This window comes from Sceloporus undulatus, chromosome 6 (assembly GCF_019175285.1).
Source record: "Sceloporus undulatus isolate JIND9_A2432 ecotype Alabama chromosome 6, SceUnd_v1.1, whole genome shotgun sequence".
Taxonomy (NCBI): domain Eukaryota; kingdom Metazoa; phylum Chordata; class Lepidosauria; order Squamata; family Phrynosomatidae; genus Sceloporus; species Sceloporus undulatus.
This window is the reverse complement of record NC_056527.1, coordinates 160,006,415-160,024,804: the sequence shown is the minus strand read 5'-3', so window position 1 is coordinate 160,024,804 and position 18,390 is coordinate 160,006,415. Positions and strand designations below refer to the sequence as shown.

Here is an 18,390-nt window from a genome sequence, read left to right as displayed (position 1 = left end):
TGAGAGTGGGAATAAAATGTTGCAGCTGGTGGCAGAAAATAGTCTGGGCAAGAAAAACACTGTTCAGATATTTAACCCATCCGCCTTCCAAGAACTACAGCAACAATTACCGCAACCTCTAGCCACTTCTTAACATATTTTCCTCCATCTGGAGGACCACTATATCAAGCTGCATAACAAGCTTGCAAAAATGATATTTTATAATACTTAGTACCACCTCAGATACAAATACTTAGTAATGTCTGAGCAGACAGAGGGGAAAAGCCAGCTTACCTCCAGGGTTTCCCAATTAATAGAGAGAAAGATGAGTGAAAACTGAAACCAATATATTCAATATTCAGTTCCTCCCCATGTCGAACAGAAGGAAAAATCTGTTCACTGGTCCAACAACTTTAAGTTTAGATATCAAGTATTGTACACATAAAACTATAGTATTATTTGAGACAAAAACAGTTTAATTCTTTTAAAGAATAAAGGCCACAAGGCTAACAAATGAATAAATGGATAAAGGCCATTATATACTGCTAGAATGTAGAACACTGAACACTTTTCTTCAAATTAAGCATGGCTCTTGCAAATGCAAGCCAGCCTTTTACATTTTGGACTGTGGGGATGTAGAGAGTGCAACTTCCAAAAAACAAACAGTAACGTCTTCATCCAGAGTCCAAAAAATTGGTGGGAGACCCTAAAAATGTAGCAGAAGCATTTCCGCACACTGGTTTCGATCATCTAGTTTGTGCAGAAGTGATTCCACTAGATTCATAGAGCATCATGTGAAGAGGTTGGCACTCATCACTTCATCATCTTTTTGACTTTCTCCAGCTCTTCAATGGGCTTCCATTCCTGGTTAATTGTCAACAGCTACCAGACATTTTGAGACAAAAAGACAAAGAAAAGTATATTTAAAATCAGCTTATTTTCTAGTGGCAATTTCACCTTAAATATGAGCTACTTTGTACATTTATGATTATCATCACATAGGAGGATATATAAAAGATCTGTATTATGTAAAAACCTCTAATAACCATGGAGCCAAAGTTTCTAATGAGAAGGAGCTAAACATATAAGAAGTACTTCATTTTCTGCTGGATTGTGGCCTATCTTTTGAAGACTGGGCAGATGGATGTAAACATTTTTGAATGGAGAACAAAATCCTACATTTTAAAATATATTACAATTCTTATTTAATTACAAATTTACAAAAATATATATTGCTATAGAAAACAGTTTAACAATAAAAGAAGTGATAATAAAAGCACAGAAAATGCTTTTAGCCGACTTGAATATAATGTGTCTGAATTTCTGGTAGCTCTCTTGAGAATTTACTGCAGACATTTGCTAGGCTTATTATTCTATTATTAAATGAGAGCTATTACACCAACAGTGTTCAAAATAAGGATATTATGCTTTGTTACTCCTTTAATTAAAAAAAAAATCACAGTTCATAGGGGATTGACTCTGGTATGGACATTTCAGATTGATTGATTGAATTTATATCCCACCTTTCTCCCAAGATGGGATTCAAGGCAATAATAATTGGGGAAAAACAACCATTAATTAAAACAACAATTTTAAAAGATTAAGCTAAAACATTAGCTTATAAAAGTTAAAAATAATTATATAACAGAATTAAATCACTTAACAGAATTTAATAACAGCTAATATTCAGAAATATTATTAATTCCAGGGAATATCTACAGTACAAGCCTATAGCAATTTCCTTGTTGGGTAAGTAAGTTTATTACCTTCTGGGGTTGGCTAGGATTCACATGTTCCCATGGTTCTGGGTTGCCAGTCTTGTTAAAGCTGAGGGTTAAATGTTTTATTTAATATGAAAAACAAAGAAGACATACAGGTACTAGCTAAAGAGCAGGTCAGTCAAAGCAGCAGCATCCATTTCTGTTTTACAAAACAGTAGACCTTAGAACCAAATCCAAAATATATCTACTTAGAAGTAAGCCTCGGTTATCTAAATTAAGCTTAGTTTCATGAACATATAGATTATTTACCAATATACATAACAAACTTAAAATATAGCACTTATTTACTGCCCTCTGAACAAAAAGCTGCAATAATTTAGCACTGGAAAAGGTTTAATGTTGGTACAGGAATAAAATGCTTGAAAGATGGTATTGGGAAAGAAGATGAAAATAGAGCTCAGATGCTGTAACATTTTCCTTTACATTTCTTTTATTTATGTGCATTAAGTATCAGTGAAATACTGTAAGCACAATCCAGCAAATCTTAAGTGTTTATAAGTCCCACTGATTTCATTGTGAGACATTTCAGCATGTGATCAACTCTTCCTCCAAAAGTAATGGGATTTTTAAAATGCTTAACTTTAGCTAGATTCAAAACCTGCACCTGGGTAATTTCTTTATTAGGGCCAACCAAAAATGTCCTTAAAGATGTTATTAGTGGATTTTGTTTTCTTCCTTCACAGATCACCCAGAAGAACAGCTCTTTGTTTTTGCCCCTCTTTTTCACTGGAACATAATAACTAAACCACAGAAATATAGTTTGAAAAAGAAAGTGATTTAAATTTCTAAAGCACACCTCAAAATTGCAAAAGAGTCCTTTAAACCTTTATTCAAAGAGAATTGTAAACATAATCACATTGGAGTCCTGTTTGGAAATGGGCAAGACCTTTCATTTCCAAACTAGACTGACTTAATTCCATGTTGCCAAATGAATAATTCTAATTTTATATGCCTGATCCCACAGAAAAAACAACCTTATGTCTTCAAAAATTTCCCTAACACCACTTTCGATCTTTATTCAAAGAGATATTGGAACACACTTAGATTTCATTCCCATTGGGGGCAATGAGCAAGATTAATTGGGAACCTTTTCATTGCCACACCAAACTGATTTAAACTCCATGATATCCAATTCATCCTAGTCCTATATGCCTGATCTCACAGGGAAAAAAATCCTGTCCTCAAACAGTTCCCCCAACTCTCACCTATAAATCAAACAACCAAGCTTGCGGTTGATTTCAGAGGAATAATATTTGAGGGGTTTGCTTACATGACATCACTTTTTCTCATGGCATTCAGGGTAGCGAAAGTGGCTCCCGCTCCAGCAAAAGTGACAAAGGCAACCAGAGGAATAAGCTGGAAGACACAAGCAAGATGGGTGCTAGGTCCAGAAGATGCGTAAATAAAAGATTAAAAATACATTATATATATGTTATATCCCTTGTCTACATAATTGTTTGAATGATCCAGATGCCAGATGGAGCTATTCCTTCCTAAAAGTATTCTGCCAGCATCTCCATCCCACCCTGCAGGAGGAGGACAGAGTCTCTGCAGAGGATGGGATGCTAACACAGGTCCAAAACACATAGCAGAAATAATCTAGTTTGAAATCACTTTAACTGCCCTGGCTCAATGCTAAGGAATTTTGGGGAGCGTAGTTTTGTGAGACATTGAGCCTTCTCTGTCAGAGAGAGCTCTGGTGCCACAACAAACTACAATTCCCAGGATTGCCAACCCCTGAGCTAGGGCAGCTCAAGTGGTCTCACACTGGATATTTTCTGCAATGTGTGTTTGAACCACAGTCTCTGCAGAGGATGGGATGCTAACCCAGTTTGGAACTATTGACATCAGTGTCATCGAAGAAGGAAAATTCAAAGATATAGCTGTGTGAGTCTGTAGAATCATTGTAGCACCTCTGAGACTGGCTTAAAGAAAGAAGTTGGCAGCATGAGCTTATGCTGCCAACTTGTTTCTTTGTTAGTCTCAGAGAAAGAAAATGTAATTAAATTAATTTTTTAAAAAATCAGTACTTACTTCTTTCTTCTTCATCATGATTTGGAAGACCCCCATTTTGCCCATGGCAGCCAGCAGGTGCAGACCTGGGAGGAAATCCAAGTGTCAGGGTTATCCTTTTAGGTACCACTGAGGATGATGGGACTCCCCTTCCACCCCCAGCAGACCTGCATTCAGCCAACCTCCCTCCTTTCCCTCCCAGAATTCAATCATATAAAGAAAAGACAACCTGGCTGCCTGGATCTGCATTGGAGTTCAGTGGGAGGCAGTTTTCCCTTTATATATGTCCCTAACGCCCCAGGGCTGGAGGTGGCTCAAGTCATGCAGTTCAGACAAGGGCTGAAACCACCCCAGGAACCTGCAAGAAATGAAGGGATCCTGCTGCCACCTGCAAACCTAGGGCGCCCCCTGCTGGGGGAAAATCAACCATCCTTACACTGCTAAAGGAAGGCAGCATCAAGGGAATGGGGATTGAATGACTGCAGGGAGGGATGGGAAAGTCTGACACTATTAATTAGCTAGTTGGGAATGGACAGGACTTCTTAGGAAAGGGGCTTAATCTTGGACCCATCACCCTCCATTGGCATTCCTGGCTATGGAGGACATGTTGAACACCAAACAGCGATACCTTGATGGGACCCACCAAAATGCACAATTTACATGTTTGAAAGATATAATAGATATAAAAGAAAGATATAATAGGGACAAAAATTACTTGGACTAACAGTTTAAAAAACAGAGGTGGAGAAAGTCTTATTAAAACAAACAGATCATCTTGTGTCAAAAATATGTAAGGTTTTGTATCTTGGTAAATGGAGGATGAACAGATTAAAGAATGTATGGTCCATTGTGCCCAGGATTTAGGTAGCCCAATCCAGTTGGAAGATTGGGAGGAAATATGGGAAAAGAAATTAAAATATACATTAAATTGTGACAGACTTTCTGAGATGAAGAAGAAAAATAACAACACATGCTGGAAATGTAGAAAAGAAAAGGGTTATTTCCCCCCCACATGTAGTGGTTATATAAGATGGCAAAGAATTTCTGGTCCCAAATCCATGTGGAAATACAGAAGATATTAAAAATGGAATTTAAAAAAGGACCCAAAATGTATCTTTTAGGAAAAATGAATAAAGAATCAGAAAGAAAATATGGGAAAATCCTCTTTTACATGTTGAAAGCAGCAAAGGTGGTTTATACCAAGAGTTGGAAGAAGCAAAGGTCACCCTTAATAAAAGAGTGGCATTGGAAATTATTAGATTATTATTAGATTATGTTGAAATGGATTAACTGAAATGTTTAATCAGAGATACATCAGTACAAAGATTTAATGATGAATGGTCAATATTGGTCATAAAAGTAGTACAGTCTAGGAGGTTGAAGTTAAGTATTTAAGAGAAAAGTAAGAAAAGAATAAAAGATATAAGAAATGTGTAAGAGTAAGAAAATGACATTTATCAGGAAATAAGAAATAAAACAACTGAAATACGAACGATGCAAAAATACAATGAGAATTATGTACACATGCTTGTAAGAAGATATGTAAATATATAGAGAGAATAAAAAGTCAGTGAAATATAGGGTTGCCATAATTCTCTACTAAAAACCAGGACAAAATGTAGGACAAAATTTAGACCATAATATAGGACAATTGTAGGATAAAATTTAGCCCAAAATGTAGGGCATTTAAGAAAAATGGAGGACCTTAAATGTCCTACATTTTGGGCTAACTTTTAATAATAATAATAATAATAATAATAATAATTTGTTTTATTTATATACCGCTATTCCTAAGATCATAGCGGTGAACAGCAAGTAAGCTAATTAGCAAGTAAGCTATCCTCCAATTGTCCTATATTTTGGTCTAAATTTTGTCCTACGTTTTATCCCGGTTTTTAGTAGAGAATGATGGCAACTCTAGTTAAATAACAGCAAAAAAATTTCAAGAGCTAGATACTAGGAAGTTGTTTTATTTATTTTGTGATACAGAAACGTTTGGATGAAATGTGCAAATTGTTTGAAGGATGTTGGCGCTGAATGTAGGATTGTGTATTGTCATATATGTTTTAATGTGAAAGATTTTTTAATCAATAATAATAATAATAATAAAAAAGAGCCCATCGGTTGAAAGATGTTTGGTGTTGGGCATAAGGCATAATCCAGTCCGGATGTCAGTTACTACAAGTCAGGCCTCTAGGCCCAGAGAAGCCTGAGATAAACAGATTTTGCCTATTCCTTCAGGTTCTTGAATTCTTCTTCCGTTAGAAACGCCAGGCCTTTGAATATGGATCTCTAGTATTGAGGCAGGGCTGTTAAAGCGGTCTCAAACTGGATCATTTCTTCAGTGTGTTCGCACCTTTTAGTAGACCGTGCCGAGCTGCCTTTCGTACCCTTTATGAATCCCATTTGTGGGAGAAAGGCAGGATATAAACCCCTGAAACAAACAAACAAATACATTTATTGTCGTTCCTCTCTTCTTCTCCACATGTGCTTCACTATTACCTTTTAGTTGTGGAAACTAGGTACAAGATGGATGCTCTCTCTCCCTTGTTTCTTTTCCTTCTAGAATTTTCCACAGCAGCGGAGCGCTTTATGTCAAATTAGACCTCTGGAGTGAACACTGAGAAATACAGGAGAAAACCTGTGAAACAAGTGGAGAAAACGTTCAAATATATATATAATATTTTAATTTTGTCTTGTTTTTAAATTGTATTTGAGTCCCTATGTTGGGAGAAAGGTGGGATATAAGAAAATAATAATAACAATAACTATTATTATTATTATTATTCAGGGGAGTCAAAGTGTCACAGTCAGTTGCTTAGAAAAATAAGAATTACACATCTCTTAGTTTTCATATGTTTAATTTACTATAGAATTTTGTTGGTATTTAATTACTTATTATTGGTATTTTATATACAGGAGACCCTTGTTGTACACTGGGGTTTGGTTCCAGGATCCCCCATGGATAATAAAATCCATGGATGCTCAAGTCCCATTAAATATAATGGCATAGCAAAATGGAATCCTGTACGTATATAAAATGGAAAATCAATGTTAGATATTTGGAATTTATTGAACATTTTCAAGCCGTGGATGCTTGAATCCATGGATAAAAAATCTATGGATAAGCAGGGCTGACTGTATATAGTTGGCCCTCGGTATCTGCTGGCTTGCCTTTTGCAGATCATCAGCGGACTGCAAGCTTGCATTGTTCCCAATGGTGGCATGTACATGTGGCTGCACTGCCATTAGGGTCAGCCCCCAATTTCACACGGTGGTGCAGTCATGCGGCTGCACTACCATTAAGTTCCATTATCTCAATGGTGGTGTGGCTATTTATTTATTTATTTATTTACGTTATTTATACCCCGCCCTTCAGCCCTAATTGCTCTCAGAGCAGCTATGTACACACTTTGCCACAGGACAACAGGGGCTATCCCTAATGGCAGCGTGGCCGCATGCACTCATCACCCATTGGGCTTGAGCATCCGTGGATTTTGGTATCTGCGGAGGGGGGGGGAGATATATCCCCCAGATACCAAGGGCTTTTAAAAATCTTTTTTATCAATATTTTTATATTATCCTTTTTCTCTCTCTCTAATTCCTGGTATATTCCAGCAAGCCTATCCCCCTGACCTGCTATAATAGCTTTAAGATGATACTTCAGGTTCCAGGGCCAAAAATAAGGATTTTGCTATGACCCATGGATAGGTCGAGGGTAAACTTTAGGGGCATATAGCAAAGGATCAAAAGGACGAAGCAAAGCAAAACAATGTCAAAGAATCTGAAGATGCTAGGCACGGATGCTGGCAAAACATCAGGAATAAACTCTTCTAGAACATGGCCACATAGCCCGAAAAACCCACAAAAAACTATGGATGCCGGCCATGAAAGCCTTCGACTTGACAATGCCAGAGAACTTACAAAAGTCCAGCAAACATAACTGTTTGTGCTTACTCTTAAGGGTGGATGGATGAGAGAGTAGAGGGGGTCGGTGCTTCACATATTATACTCCTGCTTTTCACCAGGGGATGGTTCCTTCTTTTAACTAAGAGTTAAGATACACTACTTACGTTGACCTGTGGATAAGTCGACTCAGGTTTTTGGGGTCCATTTTGTGACCTAAATTTCTAGACTTATACATGAGTATATACAGTAAGTAAAGTGACTGTTAAACTTCAGCTGTTACCTTCAGAGTGGGGCTTTTTTGTCCTCAAAAAAGCAAAGGGCTTTTTGTCGTTGTTTGAATCCCCCCCTCCTTTGTGAGGTCTTGCAATATCCCTTGCCGGCATCTCTGTACTGTATGGCTGAATACCTTTGAATCTAGTCATATTTCTTTACTGTTGGATGCTATCTCCGTCTATGAATCCACTTATTTCGGTACTTTGTTTTACTGTTTCAGGGATTCACTCTTCATTTGAATCTGTGTTGCATGACATATTAGAGTAGGGGGTTGTGAGTTACATACATGTCAACTATATATGTGTCTTTCAATGAATTTGTTTGCACTAACATTCCTACCTCCTACTTTTTGTAGCTTACTGATCTCCTAGCTGTGCAAGTCACAGAGACCACGAAGGAGGGCAGGTTGCATACGTGTAACTGTAGTTCTTTGCATAGCCATCTGTGAACTTGCACAACCTTACCCATCCTCCCTTCATCGTGTCCTCCTTGTTCACACAGATGACTCCACTGGTGCCCCATGAAACTGGTGGGTATCAGAGGACGTCCCTTATATAGGGTTGGCAGAGATGAGTGGTGCCACTACCTAAACTCTTTAGAAGTCTAAATTCACAGAGACCACTTGAAGAATGAGCTGTCCTTGCTTTTAATCAGTGGAAGTATCCAGTGCATAGGAAGTTTGCGTGTGGTTCCCAAAGGGATATAATAATTAATATTAGTGTTGCAGTATTTTTATAGAAAGCCAGCATAGTGTAGTGTGTTGAGCATTGAACTAAAAACTAGAGATCAAGGTTTGATTCTCCGCTCAGCCATGGAAATCCTGGTGTCACAGTGGTTAAATGCCGGCACTGCATCCACAAGGATGTGAGTTCGATACAAGGGCTCCAAGGTTGACTCAGCCTTCCATCCTTTTGTAGGTCAGTAAAATGAGTATGGAGTTTATTGGGTGCAATTGGCTTACAGATTGTAAACCACTTAGCGAGTGCTGAGTTCACTATTATATGGTATAAAAATGTAAATGCTATTGCCACTGGGTGACCTGGAAACCCATAAGAGTCACCACAAGTCAGAAACGAAGGCACACAACAATATCTTTAATTAGATATTACTTTAAAAAATATATTTATATTTTGATCTATATCCAAAGACCAAATAATGCAAAAAACTCAGGCTGCAACAATTTAAAATACTGTCAATAACTTTTAGAAGACTAAAAGGATAGTAAACTGTTTATCACTTAAGAAAACCTAAAACCAGTTAAAACAACAGAAAATAATGTATGCCACAGTGTATGTATAGGCTCAAAAGGCTTGTACCAGGAGTACTTTTAGAACTACTTTTCATCTTCATTCTGTACCTCATAATCTAGTAGTGATTTCAGACAAGAAACCAGGTAATGCTTTTAACAGTCATAGTGGTTCAGTATAGGATCCATAGCATGCCCTCAAACATTTCCCAGAAGAAAACCAGGACACATGTGGCCTAGCAAGGTCAGAGGATGGACAGGATGGTAACACTATTATTATTATTTTTATTAAACAAATTTTAAAAAACAAACATACAGGCATACAAAGAAACATAAAGTTCTGTTATAACGCTGTTACAAAACTCCTTCTAATTTTTTCATTAACTTTCCATTACTTCTTTTTAGATTGTTTTCCAAGATTAAGATGGTGACGTTTTTGATGAAGAGCATACAAGCTAGGAGAGGCTGCAGCAGTTTGCTTTTGCCAAAGCCGATTCAGAAAGGTAGGAGGCAGCATGGAGAAGTGGTTTGAATGTTGGACACTGGGAGACTAGAGTTGGAATCTCTGCTCGGCCATGGAAACCCACTGGGTAACCTTGGGCAAGTCACACTCTCTCTTACTAACTTTAACCCAACATTTCCTAACCCTCTTACAACTCCACCGCATATGGGAAAAACAGCCAACTTGGTCTCTACATTTCCAGCACATGTCACTGTTTCCCTTATACATTTTGGCCAATTTCTGCAGAGTGATATACTGTTTGTACACCATTTTGTACAAGTTTTCCTTAAGATTCTATGAGTCCATGCATCTTGAACCTTTTATCCAAATTCCTTCCCACTGGCCTATTCAAATACTATGACCCAATTATTTTGCTCAGCTAATCATTTTTGAATCTTTATTCTCCTAAATTCTTTATCATTCCTGGTATCTGAATTTAAAATTTCCAGAACCAAAGTGAACAATAATGGTGAAAGCGAACAACACTGTCTAATACCTTTTTAAAATTTGAATCTTAAAGGAAGCCTGTCCCATTTATAACCACTTTGCCTTTTTGATTGGAATAGATTGCATGGATTCAATTAGGATAATTCTCCCCAAAATTTATCTCCCGCATAAGTTTAATTTAAATTGTTGAATATCTTTTCGCAACAAGAAATATTAGAGTTTCCTTAATTTCATTATGGGAATTCAGGTAGTCTATTGTATTAATGATTGGTCTTACATTATCTCTATGTCTGTTGGGTATAAAACCATGCAGTCCTTCTAAAACTGCTGTGATAGATATTAGCTTCCTTGAACAATTCTAGAGAGGTGATATGGGCATCGATAAAATAAATAAATATATATCACATCTTGCTTCCTCTCTGTAGACTTTTTGAATCCGTTGTGGGACTCTGGTTAAGTCAATCTGAATTAATTTTTCTCCCTTCTTGCTTTACAAAATTCATTCTCGGTTTTTAAATATCTTTTCATAAAATTCTTTGTCTCTCAGAGTTAATGATGGTTTTACAGTTTCCAATGATTTTTCAAAATGGCTATGTTTCACGACTGTTGCTTCAACATTATTCTCTTGCAATGCTAATAAAGCAGCCTGAGAAATGAAAAGGGGAGAGAATAGAGGAAAAGGAACACTATTAATGAAGTTTAAAAATTCCCATTATACAGTTCACATTATACAGTTATTTAATGATCTTCAATTCTGCATTTCTTCGTATCCTTGTAAATAAGTATTTCTTTTAAAACTGAGACTGTTTCTCTCTGGCTTACATTTGGCTCTAAAACTTGCCACTTTTCTCTTTAATCAGAAAAGTTAGAATACTTAACCTCTTGTTTCCTTACTCTTGGATTAAAAACAAAACAAAAAATAACTCACCTCCTTACAAAGATTTTCAAGATCAGCTCCAGAGAAGAGATTAGTTTGAGCTGCTATATCTTCCAGGGACACATTGGAGTCTACTGGGATTTTTTCTGTACATATTTTCAAAACAGAAAGCCTTCCCTGTTTGCAAAATACAAAAGAAAGATAACCAGGTGATTTGTGTGTCCTTTACAGCTCTAAGGCCTGTAAAATCATCCATACTTTTAACATAGTTTTTTTAAACTAACTGGAATTTATCATAAATCATCATATCTAGTTTACAATACAATAATAAAAGCAGAATTCAATGAAACTAAACACTACTGAAGTCTTTCCAGCCACATGGGAGAAAGAGAGAGCTTTGTTTCAGTTGTTCCAGTTTATGCAGATAAAACATGGGTTATCATTACAGTATGTGTGAATATGGCCATTGGCTGCACTCACATGACAATCCATAGTTTGTAAAATATGGTTTTAAATTATGTCTCAGGCTATCTTACTCTGCAAACTATGGTTTGTAAAAGTCTTCAGAATGAGTATTTGAAAACCACAGTTGTGCTAATTGGGATTGATAATTCACAAACTGTTGGCACATCATTGTTATGGCAATGCTCTGCCTGAAAAGGCTGTTGTACTACTGAGATGAAAATGAAACAATTAAGCTGAGAAGATGGGAAATAAAAAACAGGCAAGTAGCTAATCTACGTTAGATTTTCTTGTATGACAGGAAGCTTGACACATTATTGGAGATCTTAATTTTTCTTGTTATAACTGTGTTTGAACTGTAAGGTCTCAACTATCATAGTATACTCTTTATTGCTATAAGCCAAAAGTTTAAATTACAGATTTCTTTGGTTTAAAGTTCATCTATGAATTTATTCTATACCTTGTCATCAGGTGGTGGAACATAGATGATCTTGTCTAACCGTCCAGGACGCAACAAGGCATCATCCAACATGTCTGGTCTGTTTGTTGCAGCAACAACTATGACGTCTTTGTTAAAGACCTCCTGAAATTCCAGCTAATAAGTTTAAAGAAAGAAACAGTTAAATATTAAATAATCATGGGATCATTTCATACTCTATCTTTTAATTGTGTTTTGTATTTTGTCATGCCCTTCCTTGAGGCAAAGTAGGAAAGAAATAAAACATTATTATTTATTATTTTCACATCAAGTTAACTAAGAATTCTAAGAAAAATCTTTATTGTTTTTCAAACAGGTATAACTATAGAAAAGGAAAACATGTCTGTATCTGCGATTCATCAGAAATAAAACCCAGTACTGAGATCATCATTAATAATCTGATTAATGACCATAACTTATTAGTATGCAAAGCAAGACAGCAGCCTCTAGAGACAAAAAACATATTATTAAAGACAAGTACATCTACCTTATCATAGGAATAGCTACCTCTTTTTCTTTTTTAATTTGTGTAGGACTGTCACATTCCAACTCTCCATTTTTAATCTGTTCCTGACTGTCACTTTCGAACTCTGCTTTATATCCTCTTCTCTCAGTTAACCTCAAGCCAACACCATCCATTTCATTGAGAAGGACAGAAAGAACTCTCTCCTGGACACCGTGACCAGTTTTACCAACTGATCGGGATCCCAATATAGCTTCAATTTCATCTAGGAATACTATTGCTGGTGTATTTGCTCTTGCTTGACGAAATACCTTGAAACAGAGAAAGAGAGAGAGAGAAATGAAGAGAACAAATCCATCCACATCAAATGCAAAAACAAGAAGAAATAAAGGTACTTGTATACATTTTGAGTAAACATAATTTTCTAAACTCAGAGGGAAACTACTATTTGCACTTATGGAGGCCACATTTTATATGAATGAAAGATTAGCTCTGCCACTCCACAAAGGACTTCGAAAATGCTTTAATAAAATGAATTAGCATCAAATTCATGTCTTGATTAATGTTATGATATAGACAGACAGCCATAGCTTTTAAAAATGAAAGTACAGGTGTGATTAGATGGACACAGATTGCATTCATACATAATAGTCCCTTTGAGCATGCAACTCATTCACTTTTACTTTGTGCCAATTGATAACATCTAGTCAAAGCCAAAAACCCTAGTTTATGATTATGTGCAAATGGTCTCTGCTGGTTCCAATGAAATGACATTTGACCTAATAAACCATGAATAATTAGACTACATTTTCTGTATGTATGTTCTCTCTTTCCCCCCCTTTTGTATGATGCAATTGAAAACATTAAGTTTGTTAAACAATATTTACCCCTTACAAACGAATAGCAATTATGGTTTAATCGCGGTCAACAAATCAAAGTAAGAAACCAGAATTGGTCAAATGAGACAAGTGTGAATTGGCACATTGCATAATGTGTCTCTTTCTACCTAGTGGTTATGGATTATCAAGATTAAACCAAACCTGAGACAAAATCTTCTCTGAATCTCCAACATAAGGTGAGAAAAGGTCTGCACCACTCATAGACAGAAAGGAACAGTGGCAGCTTGTGGCTGCTGCTTTCACAAGTGTAGTTTTGGCACAACCTGATGGTCCATACAATAGGATACCCTTTGGACGGGGCAGTCCCATCCTAACAAAAGCTTCGGGAAATTTGATAGGCCATTCAATGCTCTGTAAATACAAAAAAAGGAAGAAGAAAAAACTTTGAGGGCACAGCCATTTACAGATATTCGTGATTACTCCATTTTCACTTTAAAACTAACCACAATAATCTTTATTTACAATGGTGGTTTATCTAGTTAGTCAAAATAAACCAGGATCAAACTGTGGTTTCAGATCCTGGGTTATTATTCCAGTTTTGTTGAAATAAATAATTTCCCCAACTTGAGATACAAAGCATAACTGATCTGTTCTAATAAGGAATCAGAATAATAATTGCAGATTTAGGATGTTTTCTCTTTAAAACCCAGCTCCAAAATTCTACCTGTTTTAATTTTAATTTCACATCTTCAAGGCCACCAATCTGATCCCAGGTGACGGGTTTGAAGTCCATCAGCCCAATTCCACTTCGAAAAGAGGATGGTTGAATCTTCTTCAAAGCCTCATAGAAGTCAGACATACGAACTGAATCCTGAGGAAACGTATATCGAAAATTGAAAAGTTGTGCTTACTTTTAGTGCCAAAACTGAAATGACTAAGTTGTGAGCAACTCTGAGAGTGAACCATGTATCTGGGTCCTCGGGATATTCTTACTTTCTGCTTCACATGTGTACTTGATCAGGTTTGGAGAACGTGTTGCCTTCCAGATGTTGTCAGACTACAACTCCGATCACTCCTAGCCAGTGAAAAATGTCAGGAGTTACAAGCCAACAACATCTGGATGGCTGTACTTTGTCCACCTTGATATAAATACAGTCCATGGATTTTTTTATCCAAGGAGTTTGAAAACATAGAAAGATGTATAAATTCCAAACAGCACACCTTGATTTTTGCCATTTTATATACAGGGTACCATTTTACTATGCTACTGTATTTAATAGGACTTGAGCATCCACAGATTTTGTGATCCACGGATACCAAGGGCTGACTATATTATGCTGAAAAGTTCAGCATTTATAAAGGTTGAAATCCATCACATTAGTGTGGTCACAGATGATCAATCACATCTGTAGTGTTCGGGGATGGCCAGTCTGACTAACACAAACCCACAAAGTTGGTATGTTGTACAGGCACAGCAGCTCATGTCTAGTTTTCCACAACAGCACCATGTACAATAACATTGCTGAGCACTGATCTCCAAAGTTATCACAATCTTGGTGTTAAAATAAAGACATTCAGATTTGGTACTTTGAAGTGGATTCTTACTGCGTAGTCTTGAAACACAGCCTCCATCGCAGCCCCTCTGCAGAGTGCCATCAGGTCAGCTCCAACATAACCAGTGGTTATTTCCGCCAGTTCAAGCAAATTCACATCCTTTGACACAGGCATGTTTGCAGTAATTAGCTGCAGAATGGACTTCCTTTGTTTAAGGGTTGGGGTACCAATGATAACCTAAGACAACATCAGAACAATGAAAACCAGTGAGTGTCTTCTTAAACATCTGGAAGTTTGGATATCAGGTATTTATTCATTTTAATTTGCTGTTTTATTGTGAAAAACTGCAATGGGCCCCTGCCACATGTTTCAAAGGTGAATGGCCTCTGCTGGGTGTTCCCATCTTTGGTCAGAGAAATGGTAGTCCAGGGAATCTGGAAGGGGCATAAAATCATTCTTAGAGGCTGCATGTAGCTGGAGGTGAGGAGTGGAGACATTGTGCTCCTTTTGCCAGGAACTGAACCAGGCCCTTCTGTATATGGAACAGTATCCCTATTCTGGAACTATTCTGGCTGGAGCAATCTGGGTAGTTCCCCAAAAGTAACATTTCCTAACTTTTTGGTCCCTGCCCCAATGTGATGGCTAATCAAAATATCTACTACCACCTTAAACAACATAGAAAGGGGATCAAGAAATTCACTGTCTCCCCTCCCCACTGCTTTTGAGCTCCCTGCAGGCACCTGCTTGCATGGGGAGAGAAACCACTGGACTTAGGTCCAAAACACACTGCAGAAATAATCCAGTTTGAGACTGCTTTAACTGCCCTAGCTCAATGTTAAGGAATCCCAGGTGTTGTAGTTTATAGCAGATGTTCTAAGGTGTTTAACACAACATCTCACTGCTGAAAAGTGAAACACCAAGCAGCAATCAAAAGTAATACATTAAGAAAGAATTTATAATCACCTCACGGTCAATTCTGCCCGGCCTCCTTAGTGCAGGGTCTAGGGCATCGAGCCTATTTGTTGCTGCAACGATCACCATGTCATTCTCTCCCCCAATGCCATCTATAAGAGTTAACAACTGAGCTACCAGGCGGTTTTCAGTGGTGTTACTTGAACTGCCACGTTTAGGGCACAAGGAATCAATCTCATCGATAAAAAGAACAGTTGGTCCTTCAATGGATAGATCTCTTGCTTCTTCAAATACTCGCCGCAAGTTTTCCTCACTTTCACCAGGTCTTGAACCATAGATTGCAGGACCATTTATGCAAAGCAGGCACGCCCCTATCTCTCTAGTGACTGCTTTTACTAGAAGAGTTTTACCGACACCCGGAGGTCCAACCAGGAGTATGCCTCTGGGGACAGAAAGGTCTAGTTTCCGGAAGGTTTTCGGAAAGCGCAAAGTCAGACCAATAATCTCTTTTAAGGAGTTGCTGGCATCATCCATTCCTGCTACCTGGATTTTTGCACTGTCCTCCATCAAATGCTTATACCAGTCTAGTGTGACTGCCTCTTTAATGGTTACATTAGTTTTGGGGGTTACCAAGCCAGCTCCCTCTGTAGCATCAGGCTCTGTAGACAATATTTCAACGCATGCCACTGGATTGCCCAAAATCGGGCCAAACGTAACAATGTGATGAAGTGCAACATAGTTATTTCTCAGCAGGTCTTTGACTACTTCCTGCAGCATGGCTTCCGGAGTGGATTTTTTGAGCTTGCGGTTTTTAAAGATGGCTTTGACTGTAACTCTTTTTAGTCTATGACACTCCAGGAGCTTCAGTTTATCAACACTCACTGTAAGGTTTTGTAGCTGGCCCTCTCTGAAGCCTTGAGTTCTGCATTTTGGATCAAGCTGTAAGTAGCCATCAGCCAAATCATGCCTGGGCCAAGCAGTACACAGACAGCAACCAGAAGGCAAGGTTATCCTCACTGGAGATCCCAGCTTTGCACCCAGGGCTGAAAAAGTAGCAGGTCCTAGTCGACATCTCTGTGTGCCTTCATCCTTTGGATCCTGCAGGAGCAGCTTTAGTAAAGCCATCTTCAAAGCTAGTCATGGCAGTACAAATCACAAAGGCGAGTGTTGTCCTGAACAGTTTAAAACAAAACAACAATAACAAGAGATAAATAAACATCTGGTTTATTTGCTAATGGTATCAGCAGGTTTTAGTACATTGGGAGAGGAGAGATTTAACGTCGGGGAGGAAGTTTCATCACGATGCTCAAAGGTTTGGCTATGGTTAGATATATTCAAGACTAAGAAACACCTAGGATCTGGTTCCCTGCTTATAAACTCATTTGGTCTTTAAGGACATTTGGCCAAACTCTCCTAGTTGTGCCAAGGGCTCCAGAGGTTCACTTGGCAAGGCATTTAGAGGACTGGCACCTGCTATGCGGATGCTCTTTCATTAGACATTCAACATGTTCAATCCCCCCCCCCAAAGTTTACTTAATGCAAATATTCCATGTTCAGTCCAACTTATATCTATTTTATGGACTAAGTACACTATGTGCACATTTGTATATTGTGTTGCTGTGCATATTTTATGTTTTAATCATGTATTCTACGAGCTTTTACTATACCTCATACTACATTTGAACAATAATCGCATGTCTGAAGGGAGGGGAATGTCAAGGATATGCTTTGGGGCTAGGGCTGCCATAATTGGGCCCCACAACAAACTTCAAACTCCCAGAATTCCATAGTCCTTGAGCCAGAAAGAGCTAAAAGCCGTGCCAAACCAGGTTATTTCTCCAGTCTGGATGCAGCCTAAGAGAGGCCACAACAAACCTAGTTCCAAAACACAATGCAGAAATGATCCAGTTGGAGACCCTGGCTCAATGTTAGGGGAATTCTGGGAAATGTCGTTTTTGTGAGGCATTGAGCCTTACTCTGTCAGAGATAGCAAACTACAATTCCCAGGATCCCCTACCACTGAGCCAGGGCAGTTAAAGGGGTCTTAAACTGGATCATTCCTGCAGTGTATGTCTGGACCTGGCTGCCATTGGAGAGGCCTACCCTTTCCTATGTTTCTAGGAGGAATGCAATGAAGCTCAGGGGGAATAAGGAATGGGGAGCCATTGTTACAATGAATAAAACAAAGGCACTTTTGATCCTGCAGGCCCTGGCTCCTCTATACTAGATTTTGGACTACAGATCCCAGAATCCTTTGCCATTGGTTCGCAGAGGCTTCTAGGACTTGAAGTCCCCACTCTTTGCAGAGCCCAAATGCACCTTTATTTACCCCAGCAGGCAATAGAGTCAATGCAGAAGCTCAGTTTAGTCAGACCATCTTCCACCTTTCCTTCTTCTATCTATATTTCCATCTTCTCTTGGAGGCAGCAATAGGGAGAAAACGTGCTACCCCAAAAGCACCATTGGCATGAGAGAACAATTTTATTGGCCCGGAGCCTTGTCAATCAACTCATTTCCTGATCTGATTGGGCAGCTCTCTCCCTCTGGTCCAATCGAAAGCGAGATGTAGCCCAAGGTACTGCAATCATAGGTCCTCTCAGAGAAAGGAGGTGGGGATAAGGAAGGAGGAAGAGGCTGCTGATTGGATGATCCCCC

The 18,390-nt window shown here is 38.2% G+C and overlaps 2 protein-coding genes across 6 annotated transcripts; both read right to left on the bottom strand.

Annotated features, from left to right (window-relative positions):
* Nucleotides 1-432: 432 nt before the first annotated feature.
* Nucleotides 433-8,071, bottom strand: C6H15orf48 (chromosome 6 C15orf48 homolog). 4 transcript variants are annotated; one of them, XM_042475329.1, is made up of 6 exons: nucleotides 7,963-8,071; nucleotides 6,276-6,393; nucleotides 3,795-3,859; nucleotides 3,031-3,116; nucleotides 1,746-1,806; nucleotides 433-861 (listed from the first exon to the last, which is right to left on the bottom strand). In XM_042475329.1, the coding sequence occupies exons 3-6, from the start codon at nucleotides 3,837-3,839 to the stop codon at nucleotides 793-795; spliced, it is 261 nt and encodes an 86-aa protein (XP_042331263.1). In that variant the 5' UTR covers nucleotides 3,840-3,859; nucleotides 6,276-6,393; nucleotides 7,963-8,071; the 3' UTR covers nucleotides 433-792. The 4 variants fall into 4 exon arrangements, with proteins under 4 accessions (XP_042331263.1, XP_042331262.1, XP_042331264.1 ...); XM_042475328.1 differs by lacking the exon at nucleotides 7,963-8,071 and having other exon boundaries at nucleotides 6,276-6,414; XM_042475330.1 differs by lacking the exons at nucleotides 6,276-6,393; nucleotides 7,963-8,071 and adding an exon at nucleotides 6,130-6,172.
* A 1,395-nt stretch (nucleotides 8,072-9,466) lies between these two features.
* On the bottom strand, nucleotides 9,467-18,203 carry SPATA5L1 (spermatogenesis associated 5 like 1). Of its 2 annotated transcripts, none has more exons than XM_042477181.1 (9): nucleotides 18,065-18,203; nucleotides 15,787-16,907; nucleotides 14,875-15,060; nucleotides 13,994-14,140; nucleotides 13,471-13,680; nucleotides 12,475-12,741; nucleotides 11,950-12,084; nucleotides 11,079-11,204; nucleotides 9,467-10,796 (listed from the first exon to the last, which is right to left on the bottom strand). In XM_042477181.1, exons 2-9 carry the CDS (start codon nucleotides 16,858-16,860, stop codon nucleotides 10,650-10,652), a joined length of 2,292 nt encoding a protein of 763 aa, XP_042333115.1. In that variant the 5' UTR covers nucleotides 16,861-16,907; nucleotides 18,065-18,203; the 3' UTR covers nucleotides 9,467-10,649. The 2 variants fall into 2 exon arrangements, with proteins under 2 accessions (XP_042333115.1, XP_042333116.1); XM_042477182.1 differs by having other exon boundaries at nucleotides 18,055-18,202.
* Nucleotides 18,204-18,390: the final 187 nt, after the last annotated feature.

Coding starts and splice junctions, on each gene's coding strand:
- C6H15orf48 (XM_042475329.1), bottom strand. CDS start 3,839: ATGGGCAAAATGGGGGTCTTCCAAATCATGATGAAGAAGAAAGAA. Junction 3,117..3,794: donor TCATGATGAAGAAGAAAGAA/GTAAGTACTGAT, acceptor TGTGTCTTCCAG/CTTATTCCTCTGGTTGCCTT. Junction 862..1,745: donor ATCCTAGCCAACCCCAGAAG/GTAATAAACTTA, acceptor AATGTCTGGTAG/CTGTTGACAATTAACCAGGA.
- SPATA5L1 (XM_042477181.1), bottom strand. CDS start 16,860: ATGGCTTTACTAAAGCTGCTCCTGCAGGATCCAAAGGATGAAGGCACA. Junction 15,061..15,786: donor CGGGCAGAATTGACCGTGAG/GTGATTATAAAT, acceptor ATGTTGTCTTAG/GTTATCATTGGTACCCCAAC. Junction 14,141..14,874: donor CTGTGTTTCAAGACTACGCA/GTAAGAATCCAC, acceptor ACGTTTCCTCAG/GATTCAGTTCGTATGTCTGA.